Source organism: Poecilia latipinna, unplaced genomic scaffold, assembly GCF_001443285.1.
Source record: "Poecilia latipinna isolate Pla-1442-1.1 unplaced genomic scaffold, P_latipinna-1.0 Scaffold4167, whole genome shotgun sequence".
In the NCBI taxonomy this organism is placed as follows: Eukaryota; Metazoa; Chordata; class Actinopteri; order Cyprinodontiformes; family Poeciliidae; genus Poecilia; species Poecilia latipinna.
The window spans coordinates 13,953-29,463 of NW_015116783.1; the positions used below are offsets into that span (position 1 = coordinate 13,953).

Below are 15,511 nucleotides of genomic sequence, written 5' to 3' on the forward strand. Positions count from 1 at the left end.
GTTATTTCAGTCATTTTCCTGACCAGAACCCTATGCCGGTGTTCTGCTGACATCAAGTGGTTCTGATTCTTCTGACTTGATGATGATGGGATAAAATGAGAGCTAGAGATCTGGTGGTCACTGAAGTCAGCTGTATTTTTACTAACATATGAAACATCTCAATATCTTCAACATTCTGCAGCCCCAGACCTCAGAGGCCATGATAATTGGTTCTTCTAGAACATCTGAAGAACCGATCCGTTTTGTTCTGTAAAACCTTCTCATTAGGAGGATGTGGTGGCTCTTCACTCTGAACCGGACACATTACCATAGAAACTGATGATGTAAGTGATATTGTCACCTTCCTCCTCAGGTGCAGGGCAGCAACCAGGTCCAACGGGCCCCCAGAGCGTTGTTCTGTCTGAAGCTCAACAACCCGATCCGACGCGCCGCACTTCACATTGTCGAGTGGAAGTATCCTTCAGCCAATCAGCTACCTGAACATTATAAATAATGTGTAACCATGGTTACACATTATTTATAATTCCAGTTTGAACCTGACATCATTCTGGTTCCGTTGGCATCAGAACCCTCTGGTGTCATCACATGCAAATGGTTCTGGTTTTACAGAGAGATGTTTTCACCCAATTTTCATGCAAATCTGAGCAAACATTTAAAATATCACAAATAGAGAAAATGCGATTTAGCAGTGTTTCCATCCCCTGGTCTGGAATGAATTAACCAGGCTAGCATAATTTGGTCAGATGTGGACGTACACGCAGCTGCAATAACAGTAAAAAGTTTGCAAAGTCAGAATTTATTGGGCAAATGTGAGTCCATCTCCCATTAATGAACTATTTTTCAGAAAACCCAAAATCCACTTCAAGCAAGTGCAAAATCTTTGAGTTTTGCTGTTTCCATCAACCACTTTTAATGCGATACTTCAAAATGCGAATAAAAAACACTGATGGAAACACAGCTATTGTTTTCTGTGGGAGATCTGACACGGTCATCAGAACCTCCAGGTCCAGTGTCTCCAGAACCATGCTGAGCTGGAGACTACTGGAAGGGAAAGAGAGTGGGCATGTGTCTCTGCTCTCTGATTGGACAGAAACCAGGAAGTCCTCCAGCAGCGGGAGACAGAAATGGGTTCTGGGGCCATTAAAGGCTCCTGACTGAACAGGAAGCTACAGATCAGATGTAGGATCAGGCAGTTCCTCTGGTAGTTTCAGAACTTCCTGAACTTGTTTCTCAGACCGTTCGATATCTTCATCCTGTTAGCCATCTTTGCTAACTGTGTGGCTCTGGGAGTTTCCAAACCATTTCCTGAAGATGACTCCAACTCCACCAACCATGACCTGGTGAGAGAAGGCCTGACCTCCAGAATGAGAACCCGGGGCTGTGGAGGCAGCGGTGCAAGATAAATGCCGGAGCAGCGGATGATTGACAGATCTGTGATCGGCTCTGAGGACTTTCTGTTCTGCTGCTCCAGCTCTCTCTGCTCTCAGCGTCCTCCTCCATCTACAGACCGAGCCTGTTGTTCACACAGTCACTTCCTGTTGGAGTGATGGCTGCGCCTCGCTCTCAGCTGAACTCAGGAGATGTTGTTCATTGGTCTTCCACCCAACCGACTTAAACATTTTACTGAGATCATCCAGTCCATGTTCTCCTGTCACCAGAACCAATCACGTGTTCTGCTGTCCAGTTCTGACGGACCTTGTTCTGTGTTTCAGGAACAAGTGGAGTACGTCTTCCTCATAATCTTCACCATAGAGACCTTCCTGAAGATCCTGGCCTACGGTCTGGTGATGCACCCCAGCTCCTACATCCGTAACGGCTGGAACCTACTGGACTTCGTCATCGTCATTGTTGGGTAGGAACACAGAAGACCTGGAGGTCTCTGTAGGCCTTTCAATCCTTCTGTGTGTGAGTCCCAGGTTCTGACCCGCTTTATTTCAGTAGTTTATATATCTGAAGTGAAGTGATTCATAGTTTTCAATGATTTTATGAATAAAATCCATTCATCAGCAGCCTGGAGACCCATACTTTCCTCTCTCCAGCCACTGGGACCAGATCCTCCCAAAGTGTTGGTTCCCAGGCCAGCCGAGGATCGTTGTTCCTCCAGCGGTCCTCTGACACCCGAGGAAAGCCCAGAGCACACAACTGAGTTTAGGATGTCAGTGTAACTGGAGGGGTTCTGGTTCTGGCCTCAGAAGTTCTTCAGAACCCTATAGAGCAACCACCGTCATGGTGCAGCATGTTACTGCAAAAATCTTTGAAGTGTGGATGCAAACATAAACATTACCATGCATACCTCTCAGACTGATTGTTTTTCAGATTTCCCATCAGCCATTTTAATTTCAAGATAACAGAAATTTTTTAAGATGGCTGTCATTTTTAAGCCCTTTAACTATGCTGTAGTCGTAACTCGGTGCTCAGGAAGACTGAGCCAGATGTCACGGTTAGACAACAGGGAAGAGATAGGGGTGTCCCGTCAGACCGTCAGTTCCCAGAACCACAAAAAATGAAAATCTTGTAAAAGTGCACACGAGGTCAGTGCGAGAGCTTAACCAGTTACTGCCATCAGATATTCCTCATTTTCATGACTTGGATTAATGGATTAACTTTATATCAACTCATGTTTTCCACTTTGATCATAACGTTCATAAAGTAATAAAATGCAGCAGAATCAGAAACGGGGAACTTTGCTGTTCACGGGTCTCACACCAGTCATCAACGGGAAGGAGGAGAAGGTGAGAGACAGACAGACAGTCAACTTAATGGTTACTTTTAGCTTCTGCTAATTTTTTTAGGTGTAGCGGTTTCGCGTTAGCAGAGCTAAGAGATTCTTGTTTAGTGAATTAATAATTATTGAGCCAAACTTTTTTGTCAGCTGTGCCTACTACTGATAAAAGCGACTGTCCATTTTAGTGCAAACATTATTTCCATTTTGAACAATGGCTGCCGAGGTTGCAATAGAGATTCCATGTCCAGACTTGAAAGATGATGTTCTCCATCCATCCAGCCTGACTGAGCTGAAATGTTTCAGTCTGGAGATGATGGAGCGGTTGGCTCTGAGCCTGCAGACCTGGAGCTTCATCCTCTGTCCTCACTGCAGGACGAGACATGACTGGACGTCCTCGGAGCAATGATGATGCTGGTGATGATAAAGCTGTTGTCATGGTAACTCTCCCTGGGGATGCTTTGCTCCACTTCACTGCATCAGAGACAGCAATGGACCTTCTGGAGTTTGCTTCATGCTATTCTGCAGGAAACTGGATGTAAGCTGCAACGCCTGGATGAGGAGAAGGTCTCAGTGGACGCCTGATCTGTGGTGGCGAGCTAAAAGGATTTACTGCTTCATCTATGGTCCTGAGATGCCTACCAGGACTAAAAGAACCAGAACCAAAACACAAGCACCTGAAAGGAGTCTCCTCTGCAGAGTTGCTGCTGCTGCTCTACAGGGTTCCAGCTTCATCTGATCATCTGGACGCCTCCAGTTGGAGGTTTTCCTGGTCCTTCCCAGTGGGTGAGGATCCAAAACTCCAAGGTGGGACTGGTTATCCTTGTTATCCAGGAATACGTTGGGATCCTGCAGGGTGAGCTGCAGAGAGAACGTCTGGGTTTCCCTCCTGGACCTGTGACTTCCTAACCTTTCCATCACCTTTCTACGCAACTACATTCGACTCATCTCGTCTAGCAATTAAAGAGGAGTGATTAAAGCATTTTATTGCTGGCAAAGATGTAGTCACCTTACTCCCCTCAGGGTTAGCATGACATACGTCATGGCCAGATATTAGCGATTGAGTGAAATCAGAGACAATCTTTTTGAACTTTGACAGAGTTTACACCTCCAGAAAACAAACATTTCTCAATATTCATCCAGACCCTCTGGACGGAGCAAAGTGTAGAGAAAGGGGCTGGTTTTTACCAGGTCAGCAGTCGATGGAGGGTCACATGGTGGGTAGTTTCAGTTTACTCAGTCCTCAGGGACCCGACAGAAACCAACATATTAACTGGATGCAAACCTGAACAGTGAGACACCTGGAGGAAACTCCTGGGGATACCAACTCCTCCTTCCTAGAAGCCACACCTTCAGAAGTACAACATGTAACTGATGTTTCACTTTTCATTTTCTGTGCAGGTTATTCAGCGTCGTCCTGGAGACGATGACTCATAAGTCAAGTGGTGAGCAGGCAACCACTCACCACATGCCAGGGAAGCCGGGAGGCCTGGACGTCAAGGCTCTGAGAGCCTTCAGGGTGCTGCGACCCCTCAGGCTGGTCTCTGGAGTCCCCAGTGAGTTTCCTGGACAGGGACCTGACTGGACAATGTGTGTCCAACATGTCTTCAGTTCTGTGTGTTCTTCAGGTCTGCAGATCGTCCTGAACTCCATCATGAAGGCAATGGTTCCTCTGCTACACATCGCTCTATTGGTTCTCTTCGTCATCATCATCTATGCCATCATTGGCTTGGAACTCTTCATTGGACGTATGCACAGGACCTGCTATTACATCGGGACAGGTGCTGTACACAAATGGACTGGTCACACCTGTAATCACTCACTCCCCACAAGGTCCAGAGAGAATCATGAAGATACTTTCACTCGGTTTGTCTGGGTGATCTTTCCTAAATGTTCAGCTGCTGAAAGGATGAAGAGTGACTCCCTTCTGGTTCGTCTCTCTTGGAGGCCTTTAGCAGATTTGGTTTGACCAGTTGAGCCCAAAACAAAGAAATAAAAACCAAACATGTTTATTTGAAGATCCCTTCACCTGGATGAAGGGATTTTCATGCGAGGACAGAACCTGTGGTGGCTTTGGGAGCTGCAGGCTCTGCTGAACAGTCAGCAGGTTGAGACTCCCATGTTGATTCTACAAGCCTCCTGATTCAGGAAGCTTTGGGCGCTGAAGCAACCACTGGAATAATAAACCACAAACCTCCCAAACATCCTTCACACATCCGATCATGACTAACACTGCTGGCTTCTGGCCGAGTCTTCACTCTTAAACAATACCTTATCTTAAACAAATAAGATAAGGAAGGATTTATTTTATTTTCAGGGAACAAGCATTCAATTGTCAAACACTGATATTTAGTGATTTACTGTCAGGGAAAATGTTTCTTCATAGTGTTGTCTCGCCCAGGCTGTCATCTCTTTAGGGCGTTGTCTTTTTTGGGTATTGCCTCGTCATCTTCTTGTCTCCTCAGTGACTTTTCTCCTACTGATTGTCCTTCTTGTCTCCAGATAACTACGTGGAGGACGAGCCGGTGCCGTGTGCGTTTGCCGGATATGGCCGCCAGTGCACTGTGAACGGCTCGGAGTGTCGGGGCCGGTGGGACGGTCCCAATGGTGGAATTACCAACTTCGATAATTTCTTCTTTGCCATGTTGACGGTGTTTCAGTGCATCACCATGGAGGGATGGACCGATGTGCTGTACTGGGTGAGGACTCTCCTCCAGTTGTCCTCCCGTACTCAGAGGCGTGTCCACGTCTCCTCATCCTTCTCCTCGTCTCTCTCTGCAGATGAACGACGCCATTGGCTTTGAGCTGCCCTGGGTATATTTTGTCAGTCTAGTGATTTTTGGATCCTTCTTTGTTCTGAATCTGGTTTTGGGAGTCCTCAGCGGGTCAGTTCAACTTCCAGAACGTTCTGATGGTAGGACCGGACCAGAACTCGCCTCTAAATGAATGCCGTTTGAATGTTTCAGAGAGTTCAGTAAGGAGAGGGAGAAGGCCAAGGCCCGGGGAGACTTCCAGAAGCTCCGGGAGAAGCAGCAGATGGAGGAGGATCTGTGTGGATACATGGACTGGATCACTCAGGCGGAGGACATGGATGAACTGGACGAGGACGGTAACCCACGTAAGTCAGACTCTAGTGAGTCGGTGTTTTCATCCTTCAGTTCAGCAGTTTGACGTCCAGAGAGAGATAATCCAGACTCAGCCCAGCACTCCATATCAGCTCAGATTAAGGATTTTCTCTGGATCAAAGGAGAGAGCTGCAGAATCAGGTCATGTGACATGGCTTACCATTGGTCACATGACTGAGCTGAGCATTAGTCGGGTCACGAAGAGATCCAGATCAATCAGAACATCAAGAACACAGCTGAAGAGGTCAGATGTGCCTTCTGGAGTCTGATGTCAAAATTATGTCCACACAGGACAACCGTACTGCCGTCCTCAGGTCCACTTTGACCTCAGTAGATCATCTATGGATCTCTCCAGAGAGGAGAACGGTGAACGGGTCAGACTGGACAATCAAGAAGCACAAACACTGAAGGTCTCCTTCAAGGTCCACATCCAAAACTGCTGCTTTCTGAGAGGATCAGACTACAATGGCTTGTTGAGGTCCTCAACCTTCAGGGCACAGGTTCTTATGGTTCTGATGAGCAACGTGCTCACGCCTAAAACAGCTAGACTTCTGCACATCTTCTCTCTGGAACCTTCAGAAACATGTAGCTCCCATTAACGGATGGCGAGAAGGCTCTGGTTGGATCATTCTCCGTCCATCTGTCCTTCATCTTCTGTGATGGACCTCTTCTCCTGACCTGTAAGGCAGAGCCCGTCTTCCCTGTGGATCAGGAGTCTTCAAGTGCAGTCCTTGAGGTCTGGTATTCTGTACCTGTTAGATCTGTCTGGTCCAAAACACCTGACCCAAATGGCTGAGTCACCTCCGTAGTGTTTGGTCCAGTTCTCCAGAGTTCCCCTAACAACGTCATTATTTGACTCGTGTGTTGAAGCAGAGATGTGTCTAAAAGTTGCAGGATTCTGGTCCAAAGAGGCCTGGAGGAAAGGATGCCTGCTGTAAACATATTTCAGCTGCTTGTCATTCCTTCTGGATCTTAAACGGAAGGCTTTGCTTCCTTGCTCAACTCCTTCTTCACCACCAGACTGTGTGGGCGACTGTGGGTAGAGTCGTCGTCTTGTGATTGGAAGGTTGTAGGTTCGATTCCAGCTTCCTCCTGCCTCCTGTGTCGATGTGCCCCTGGGCACGGCACTTAACCCCAAAGTGTATAAATGTGTGAGCGTTTGTGAGTGTGAATGGGTGAATGTGACTCTAGTGTGAAGCGCTTTGAGTGGTCAAAATGATTGGATAAAGCGTATGTAAGTTCAGTCCATTTACACCTTCAAGTTCCCCATTTATTGCAAATTCTTATCGAGAATTTATCGCTTATTCTCAGGAGTCCAACCTGAGAATAAGCGAACTGGTCCCGCCTGTCCAGGTCCAGGTCTGTAATGACTCCGTCTCTTCCTGTGTCTCAGGGCCGTCCCTGGGGGATCTGTCCGATAAGAAGAGGAAGTTTGGCTGGTTCAGTCACTCCAACGACACTCATGGTGAGTCAGTTTCAGATAAAATGGTCCACAGCAGATGGTGGACAAAGAGTCACACACTGATGGAGGACAATAATGCTAATGTCAAAACCTTAATGCTTTTCGTCTCCCTCTGTCTGTTAGCGAGTCTTCCAGCGAGTGAGACGGCTTCAGAGAACACGGAGAACATCGATGAAGAACACACCAACTGCTGTCAAGCCTGCTGGTAGCCTTCTTCCATTGTCTCTGGCATTTTTACAGTTTAATCAAGACTTTGCTAACATTAGCTTCCACTAAAGGCCATATTGGTAGAGCACTTTAGCGTTAGTGGAACTAATGTTCATAAATAGTGACTTAGTTAGCAGAGCTAGCTAGTTAGTATTGAGGATTAGAAAGGTGGCTATACTCTTAAATATCTAAGTAAAAGAAATAACGCACAGAGACGTAGTTCTTGCTGCGAGGCCGAAGACGAGCCGGAGATTTATTACACTACCACGGATTAATCATTACAGTTTCTTCAGTTCAGTACAAAAATCTTCATCGTCATTTCTTGTCACAAAAAATCTCCCCGAAGTCTTAACACCAACCTATTTTATACCTTCTCATCTTCATCAGTGTGTGTTGGAAAGTTTCAACCAATGGCGTGCAACTGTTGTTTTGCAGAAAGATTCAGGCACGCTTCATACTGAGTGTGTATTGGGCGACCTTTAAAAATATTTTGGACCTCACGAACTCAACATCTGCTCCATTTCAGAATTGCTGAATAGGACAAATAATCTCAAATTGTTGATTTTATCTTGCACAAACAGACATCCTTTCCAGTAAATTCTGGCTCCATTTGCGCTTTGCACGCAAATGGAAGGAAAGAATTCGGTCAGGTTGACCTGGTGCGAAGCCAAAGTCTTCGCCGAGGCGCCAGTGTCTTTTTTCCGCCAAACAACTCCTTAGATAGTATTTCCGCTCTTACATTAGTTAGCAGTAACCACCACTGACCAGAAGACATGACCTCGTCATCCAGCACCACCTCCAGGCAGTAAATTGACCTTAGTCTGTTGTGTTCCAGTGCTTCTGTGATGAAGATCAGCTGCTGGTGAGTTTCTGCAGAAGGAAGTCATATTTTCAGACGTTCCGGTTGCTGAAGGGTTCTTTCTGTCTCAGCCGGACGTTGCGTCGCTGGAACCGAGTCTGTCGCAGGAACTGCCGCACCGCTGTCAAATCGGTGACATTCTATTGGCTGGTTCTCCTGCTGGTCTTTCTGAACACCTCACTCAGCGCCTCCGAACACTACAACCAGCCCGACTGGCTGACTCAAGTCCAGGGTAAGCGCCCGCCTCGGCGCTGCCACCTGGTGGCCTCTCTCTGACAAATGTTGGGCGGTGTTGGTGAGGTCATTTTTCCGTCTGCAGACATCGCCAACAAGGTGCTGCTGTCTCTCTTCACGGTGGAGATGCTGCTGAAGATGTACAGCTTGGGTCTGGCGCATTACTTCGTGGCCTTCTTCAACCGCTTTGACTGCTTTGTGGTGTGCGGTGGGATCATCGAGACCATCCTGGTGGAGCTGGAGATCATGCCTCCTTTGGGAATCGCTGTGCTGCGCTGCGTCCGCCTGCTGCGCATCTTCAAGGTCACACGGTGAGAGGTCACACCTGGGCCTCCAGGTGGGACCCAAACTCCTGGTCTCTGATGCTGTCCCTGTGTCTCCTCAGCCATTGGACGGCTCTGTCCAACCTGGTGGCCTCCCTGCTGAACTCCATGAAATCCATTGCCTCCCTGCTGCTGCTCCTCTTCCTCTTCCTCATCATTTTCGCTCTGCTCGGCATGCAGTTGTTCGGAGGAAAGTTTAACTTCGATGAGACACAGACCAAGCGGAGCACTTTTGATGCTTTCCCGCAGGCGCTGCTCACCTGCTTCCAGGTATCACGGCAACAGCAGGTGATGTCACCAGCTGAGGGGGCGTGTCTCTGATGATGACTGTGTGTCAGATCCTGACAGGTGAGGACTGGAATGTGGTCATGTACGACGGCATCATGGCGTACGGCGGCCCTGTGTTCCCAGGGATGATCGTCTGCGTTTATTTTGTCATCCTCTTCATCTGTGGCAACTGTATCCATAGCAACAAACCAACACATGGTCAATCAGATGCTTTATTATTGGAGAGCTCTGCTCAGCTGACTCTTCATCCATCCATCAGAACTCCCCAAACATCTTCTCCTTATCGACCAGCAGACATCCTGCTGAATGTCTTCTTGGCCATTGCCGTGGACAATCTGGCTGGAGGCGATGGGGATGACAAGAAGAAAGAGTGAGCGATGGAGAGATAGAGAAGCAGATGGAAAACCTGGATTTTATCCCGCCTGATAGTTTCCTGTTTTCTCCTCCGCAGAAAGAAGACGGAGGGTGAGGGAGAGCAGGAGGCCGAAGGAGAAGTGAAGGTCAGCAGATCACCAGGGTCACCAGGTCTCTGACGTGTCCTCGGTTTTTTCTAACGCTCTTTTGTCTCTTCAGGTGGACATCGATGAAGATACAGAGTATGAGGAGGAAGAGGAGCTTCCTGAAGGAGAAGACGGTCCGTTCTCACAGTAACGTTCTGACTAAATGATCCGTTAACCATCGAACCAACCAGGAACCAGAACTGCTCTCTGCAGCCATGTTAGGACAACATTTGACTCTCCAGAGCAGAATCTCTGCTTCAGTCTTCGGTCCAGTCGATTTTTCCAAATTAAAACCCAAAACTGTTCTAGTAACAGGGAGGGATAAGGAGTTCTGGAGGTTCAGGGTGAGATGTTGGTTTCACCAAACAGATGCTGAACCATCGGTCCAGCCCAGTTCTAAAAGCAGACCAGAACCCCCAGAGTTCAGGCCTGTTATCGTCTTGGCCAGGCAGACCTTCAGCTCCAGGTCAGTAGAATGAGCTCAAACAGATGTTTGCCTTCTCTTCTCCCCAGATGGAGGCGTCCAGCTGAAGATGGCCGACCTTGCTCCTCCTAAAGAGAAAGTTCTTCCCATCCCAGACGGCAGCGCCTTCTTCTGTCTCAGCAAAACAAACCCGTGAGTGTGTGAGCATCTCAGCATTCACTGACCTTCACACACTAAAAACCATTTCAGCCACCTTCATTCTGTCAACTAACTTCTATTCTCAAAGCCTAACCCTATCCTGCAAATTTTAGATTTTTAACTTAAATGTATGAGTTTCTGAAAGATAAACTTGTAGTAAATAAGTCGGTAAACCTTAGTTCACTCTTAGAGTTGAGTGAACTAAGGTTTTTCCACCTCATAGACCCGGTTCTACTGGAACCAGAACATCTGCTCCACCTCCAGCTGCTCTGAGTCAAACCAACCTGTTCCCCTCCTGGCCTGTGGGGGCGCTGCACCAAGAACCACTGAAGGAAACATAAAATCCTCTGAAGGCACTGAGAGAAACTTCCTTCTTCACCAGATGGAAACAAGATGGAGGATTTTAGCGGTTGGAGGATTTCTCTTTAGGCTAAAGACCAGGAGCCATTTCTGCTGCTAGTGCTAGGCTAACACGTTAGCTTTGGTTGGATTTACCCAGAGTGCCCTGCACTGTAGTCCACTTCCTGCTTTTGGAGCGGTCTCCAGTCCGCTCAACCGAACCCAGACCGAGGTTTGGAGGACCAGAGGTCAGAGTTTGACCTTAGATTGAAGCGACTGAATGGGCCTGGTGGGTCACAGATCCACCAGGCAAGAAAAACAAAACTGACTCTTAAGCACCATCAGTGCTGTGGTTCTGTGGGTCGGTTCTTCCAGAACCCTCAGAAAGTTCTACTTGTGTTGAAACTTTAGTTTTTATTTATCTGATCCGTACAGAATCCAGAGACCAGCTGATTCTGGTTCCACGTGAAGACCTGACTCTTTTGTCTCCGTCTTTGTGTTCGCAGGATCCGTGTCGCCTGCCACACGCTCATTCATCACCACATCTTCACCAATCTCATCCTCGTCTTCATCATCCTCAGCAGCTGCTCATTGGCTGCTGAGGATCCAATCAGAGCGCACTCCTTCAGGAACAACGTGAGTCCCACAGCCTCCTCACTAACACCCAGCTCTGTGATGTCACAGGTGATGTCATCAGTAAGCCTCTGGGTTGGCATCGGGAGGGGCGGGGCTTCAGAAGGTTTCAGGGCAGGACCGGGTCAGTGATTAACTGGGTCATCGAGGCAGAAATAAGAGAATAGAGAGAAAAATTACCACACACACACACAGAGTCTCTGTTTCTAACTCTGCTCGTCTCTGAACTCAGATTTCTTGAGGTTCTGATTTGTGACCCACTTAACTCGGCCCAAATTTCACTCAAATGAATTTGATCTGGAAATAAATCTGATGGCTTTCAAGCCGTCTGAACGCCGCACTTTGTCCGACTTTTACGTCATAAAACGAGAATCCAGACAGTGAATCTAAACATCGTCTGAATAAATGATGGTAATGAAGTGATGAAAGCCAGTCTGAGTCAGTGAACGCATCACACCCAACCTCATCGCTCCTGGTCCGACTCCAAACAGAACCGGGTCAGAAGTCGGTCAGTGCCGTTGCCGTTAGCTTTCTTCCTTTGTGTGCCAACCATCTGGTGACCATGGCGTCGCTCTCAGCAACTTTACAATCCAGTCAGACGGCGGCCATCTTTGCTAACATGGGGTCGCAAACCGTTCACACAGAAATCTGATGCGGTCGGATGAATTAGTAGCAGGAGTGAAGATGCAGTTAGCAGCAAGACCAGCTGAGTGAACGCAGATTTCAAAAACACCCAAAACACGCTGAAGAAATAACGATTTAATTACCCCAGGCAGAAGGTTCACCATGATGACTGCTGGTCCACACTGAGGCCTCGGCTCACCTGCAGCAGATTTGAACAGGGATGTGTTCCTGACCATGATTGTACTTCCTGTCTGAGTCTGAACTTCCTGTGTGTCTGTAGATTCTGGGTTACGCTGACTACGCCTTCACCTCCATCTTCACCGTGGAGATTCTGCTGAAGGTAAACGTCCATCGGCAGGAAGTCTTGGCCCAGAGCTTTCCCTGTGACTTCCTGTGTGTTTCTGTCAGATGACGGTCCACGGCGCGTTCCTCCACCAGGGATCCTTCTGCAGGAACTGGTTCAACCTGCTGGACCTCCTGGTCGTCAGCGTCTCACTCGTCTCCTTCTTCCTGCAGTCAGTATTTAAACCTTAACTCCCTCTAACCAAGGACACATGTAGCAAGACTCTGGCCTGATCTCCTCCAGAAACATCTTTCTAGATGCTTTGGCTCCTCCAGGGACTCGTACCTCGCCGCTCAGCTCTTTACCTTCTACTGCAGAGGAGCCCTCCGTCTCCATGGACTCCTGCTGTGAACGGAGGCCATGCATGCTGACCACCAACGCCTGTTGATACTCCTTTCCAGAGTCATCCTGCATGTTTTAGTTCTCTCCCTGGGTTAGACGTACCAACAATCACATTGGCTGAACTTTGCTGCCTTCTAGTGGTCAGAGTTATCCCCAAGTTAGCTTTAGAAAATCATCTTTCTTTAGAATCAGTTTCAAGCAGACGCATGTCGATTTTACGGAAGTGTGAATAAATTCAGACAGTAAGAAAGCACCGGGTCACCAGGATCTTCTCCTCTCTGGTCCCATCACAAGTTTTCTGGTTCCTCTGTGTCTGCAGCTCCAGCGCCATCTCTGTGGTGAAGATTCTTCGAGTCCTCAGGGTGCTGCGACCTCTCAGAGCCATCAACAGGGCCAAAGGGCTGAAGGTAACTGGATGTGAGGGTCTGGGCCGGGTCGGGCCTCAGAGGAGGTTCTGGCCTGGTTCTGGTCGTCCAGGTGTCAAGTCTCTCTGTGTGTGTGTTGCAGCATGTGGTCCAGTGTGTGTTTGTGGCCATCCGGACCATCGGGAACATCATGATCGTCACCACGCTGCTGCAGTTCATGTTCGCCTGCATTGGCGTCCAGCTCTTCAAGGTTCCTCTCCGCCGTTCACCGGCCCAGGCTGGCGCTGCCACCGCCTCACTCTGCTTCTGCTTTCAGGGGAAGTTCTACCGCTGCACCGACGAGGCCAAGAGCACTCCGGAACAGTGCAAGTGAGTCAGAGAGGCGGTTCTGGTCCGGTTCTGGTTCCGCTCCGGCTGAACCAGGTGTGTTTCTGCAGAGGAACCTTCGTCGTCTACAAGGACGGAGACGTGAGCCACCCCATGGTCAGGGAGCGCATCTGGCTGAACAGTGACTTCAACTTCGACAACGTCCTGATGGGGATGATGGCGCTCTTCACCGTGTCCACCTTCGAGGGCTGGCCCGCGTCAGTATCCCACCTCCATCAGCTCTTCTCCCTCAGCTGGCTCTGAACGATTGTCTCTTGGTTCTCCAGACTCCTCTACAAAGCCATCGACGCCAATGGCGAGAACTCAGGACCGATCTACAACTACCGGGTGGAGATCTCCATCTTCTTCATCGTCTACATCATCATCATTGCCTTCTTCATGATGAATATCTTCGTGGGTTTTGTCATCATCACCTTCAGAGAGCAAGGAGAGCAGGAGTACAAGAACTGTGAGCTGGACAAGAACCAGGTAAGACTGGGTCCTATTGGACCAGAACCTCAGCGAAAGTCCAAATCAGTGTGAGGACAAAATGTCTACATGAGACGTTGTCCATCCAAACCTCCAGAAAAATATTCACTCTGGCTGATGGAGGACATCAGGCTATCAAGAGCTCCAAGTGTCCAACAGAACCGGGTCGTCTTTGTCCCAGTTCTGGTTCCTAAACCCTCCGTCTCAACTGGCTGCAGGTCCACCCAGCAGCAGTACCCTCCTCCTCGTCAGTCAGGCCTCAGGAAGTCTCCCTGATGTTCCTCCACATTTCTTTGATGGTTTCTAAACCCAGAAAAAAATCATCAAGCACCAAGACCTGCTGGGTGAACGAAGCCTCCAGGCTCCCAGACCTGGGCGGTCAGTGGACGTCCGTCTCGAGTCTGTGTGCATCTCCGCGTAATGAAAGTTATGTTTCTGCTTCAGATCAGGACTAAAACTACAGAATGAGTCTCCTGGTTGTTGCTGGAGTCAGAAACGCCGGGACTGTCCACCATGTTGGACAGAGCTCCTCCCACAGCTGGTCCTGGTTCTGTATCATTGGCTTGATTTGGTTCTGGATCTGTTGGTCTTGTGAAGTCCACTTTGAACATTGTCTGGTTCACCTGGTGGAACAGAAGTAAACCAAGAGAAAACTCTCAAAACCTGATTCAGATCCAAACTGTTCTGTCGGCTTCCATAAAATGTCTGGAATAATTCCAGACAGAAAATGAAACTTCTTTGCTGTTCTAGTTTGGTGGTTCTGCTGGATCAGTTCCTGTTCTCGGTCCAATCGCTGGGCTGCAGGACACTCTGTCCCATCTGCCTCATCTCTGCTGTCTGCCTCTGTCTCAGCGTCAGTGCGTGGAGTACGCCCTGAAGGCTCAGCCTCTGAAACTCTACATCCCAAAGAACCCGGTTCAGTACAAGTTCTGGTCCATCATCAACTCCACGGGGTTCGAGTACGTCATGTTCGTCCTGATTCTGCTCAACACCGTCACACTGGCTGTGCAGGTCGGTACTGGTCCAGTTAGTCAAAGCCGATCCAGTCGGACCAAAGCGAGCTGAGTGCTTTCTCTGCTGCAGCACTACGAGCAGTCCAAGACCTTCAGCTACGTCATGGACATCCTCAACATGGTCTTCACCGGACTCTTCACCGTAGAGATGCTGCTGAAGCTTCTGGCCCTGCGGCTCCGGGTGCAGAACCGAATGCAGACGGACAATCGGTCGGTACGCATCCTGCACAGCGGCTCATGTCTTCCTTGTCCTTGCAGCACTACTTTGTGGACGCCTGGAACTCCTTCGACGCTCTAATCGTGGTCGGCAGTGTGGTGGACATCGTGGTGACAGAGTTCAGTGTGAGCAGCAGATCACAGTGAAATGATCATCACTATCCAAAATCCCACTAATAATTTCTAATTTTTAAACTTGAGACATGAAACAATCACGTCTTAAGTTTAAAAATCAACTTTCATGCAGGACTTAATAGATGTTTCTGTTTTCAGAGCGGCGAGGACAGCTCCAGGGTGTCCATCACCTTCTTCCGCCTGTTCCGAGTGATGCGACTGGTCAAGCTCCTGAATAAAGGGGAGGGGATTCGCACACTGCTGTGGACATTCATCAAATCACTGCAGGTTAGAGGGGCGGCGTTAGCAGGGGCGGGTTAGAGGG

The 15,511-nt window shown here is 48.6% G+C and overlaps 1 protein-coding gene across 1 annotated transcript; it reads left to right on the forward strand.

Annotated features, from left to right (window-relative positions):
- Positions 1-355: 355 nt before the first annotated feature.
- On the forward strand, positions 356-15,474 carry LOC106942295 (voltage-dependent L-type calcium channel subunit alpha-1F-like; the record flags this gene model as incomplete). Its single annotated transcript, XM_015025541.1, has 31 exons — positions 356-453; positions 1,235-1,340; positions 1,713-1,852; positions 4,124-4,278; positions 4,351-4,503; positions 5,225-5,421; positions 5,504-5,607; positions 5,689-5,840; positions 7,241-7,312; positions 7,433-7,514; positions 8,352-8,378; positions 8,447-8,607; positions 8,695-8,920; positions 8,995-9,202; positions 9,271-9,391; positions 9,515-9,590; positions 9,672-9,720; positions 9,794-9,854; positions 10,234-10,336; positions 11,188-11,317; positions 12,219-12,278; positions 12,347-12,453; positions 12,943-13,030; positions 13,131-13,238; positions 13,305-13,357; positions 13,426-13,572; positions 13,642-13,843; positions 14,696-14,854; positions 14,927-15,037; positions 15,115-15,198; positions 15,346-15,474. Coding segments are annotated over exons 3-31 (3,390 nt in total), but the record flags the coding sequence as incomplete, so codon positions are not given.
- Between the last annotated feature and the right edge of the window lie 37 nt (positions 15,475-15,511).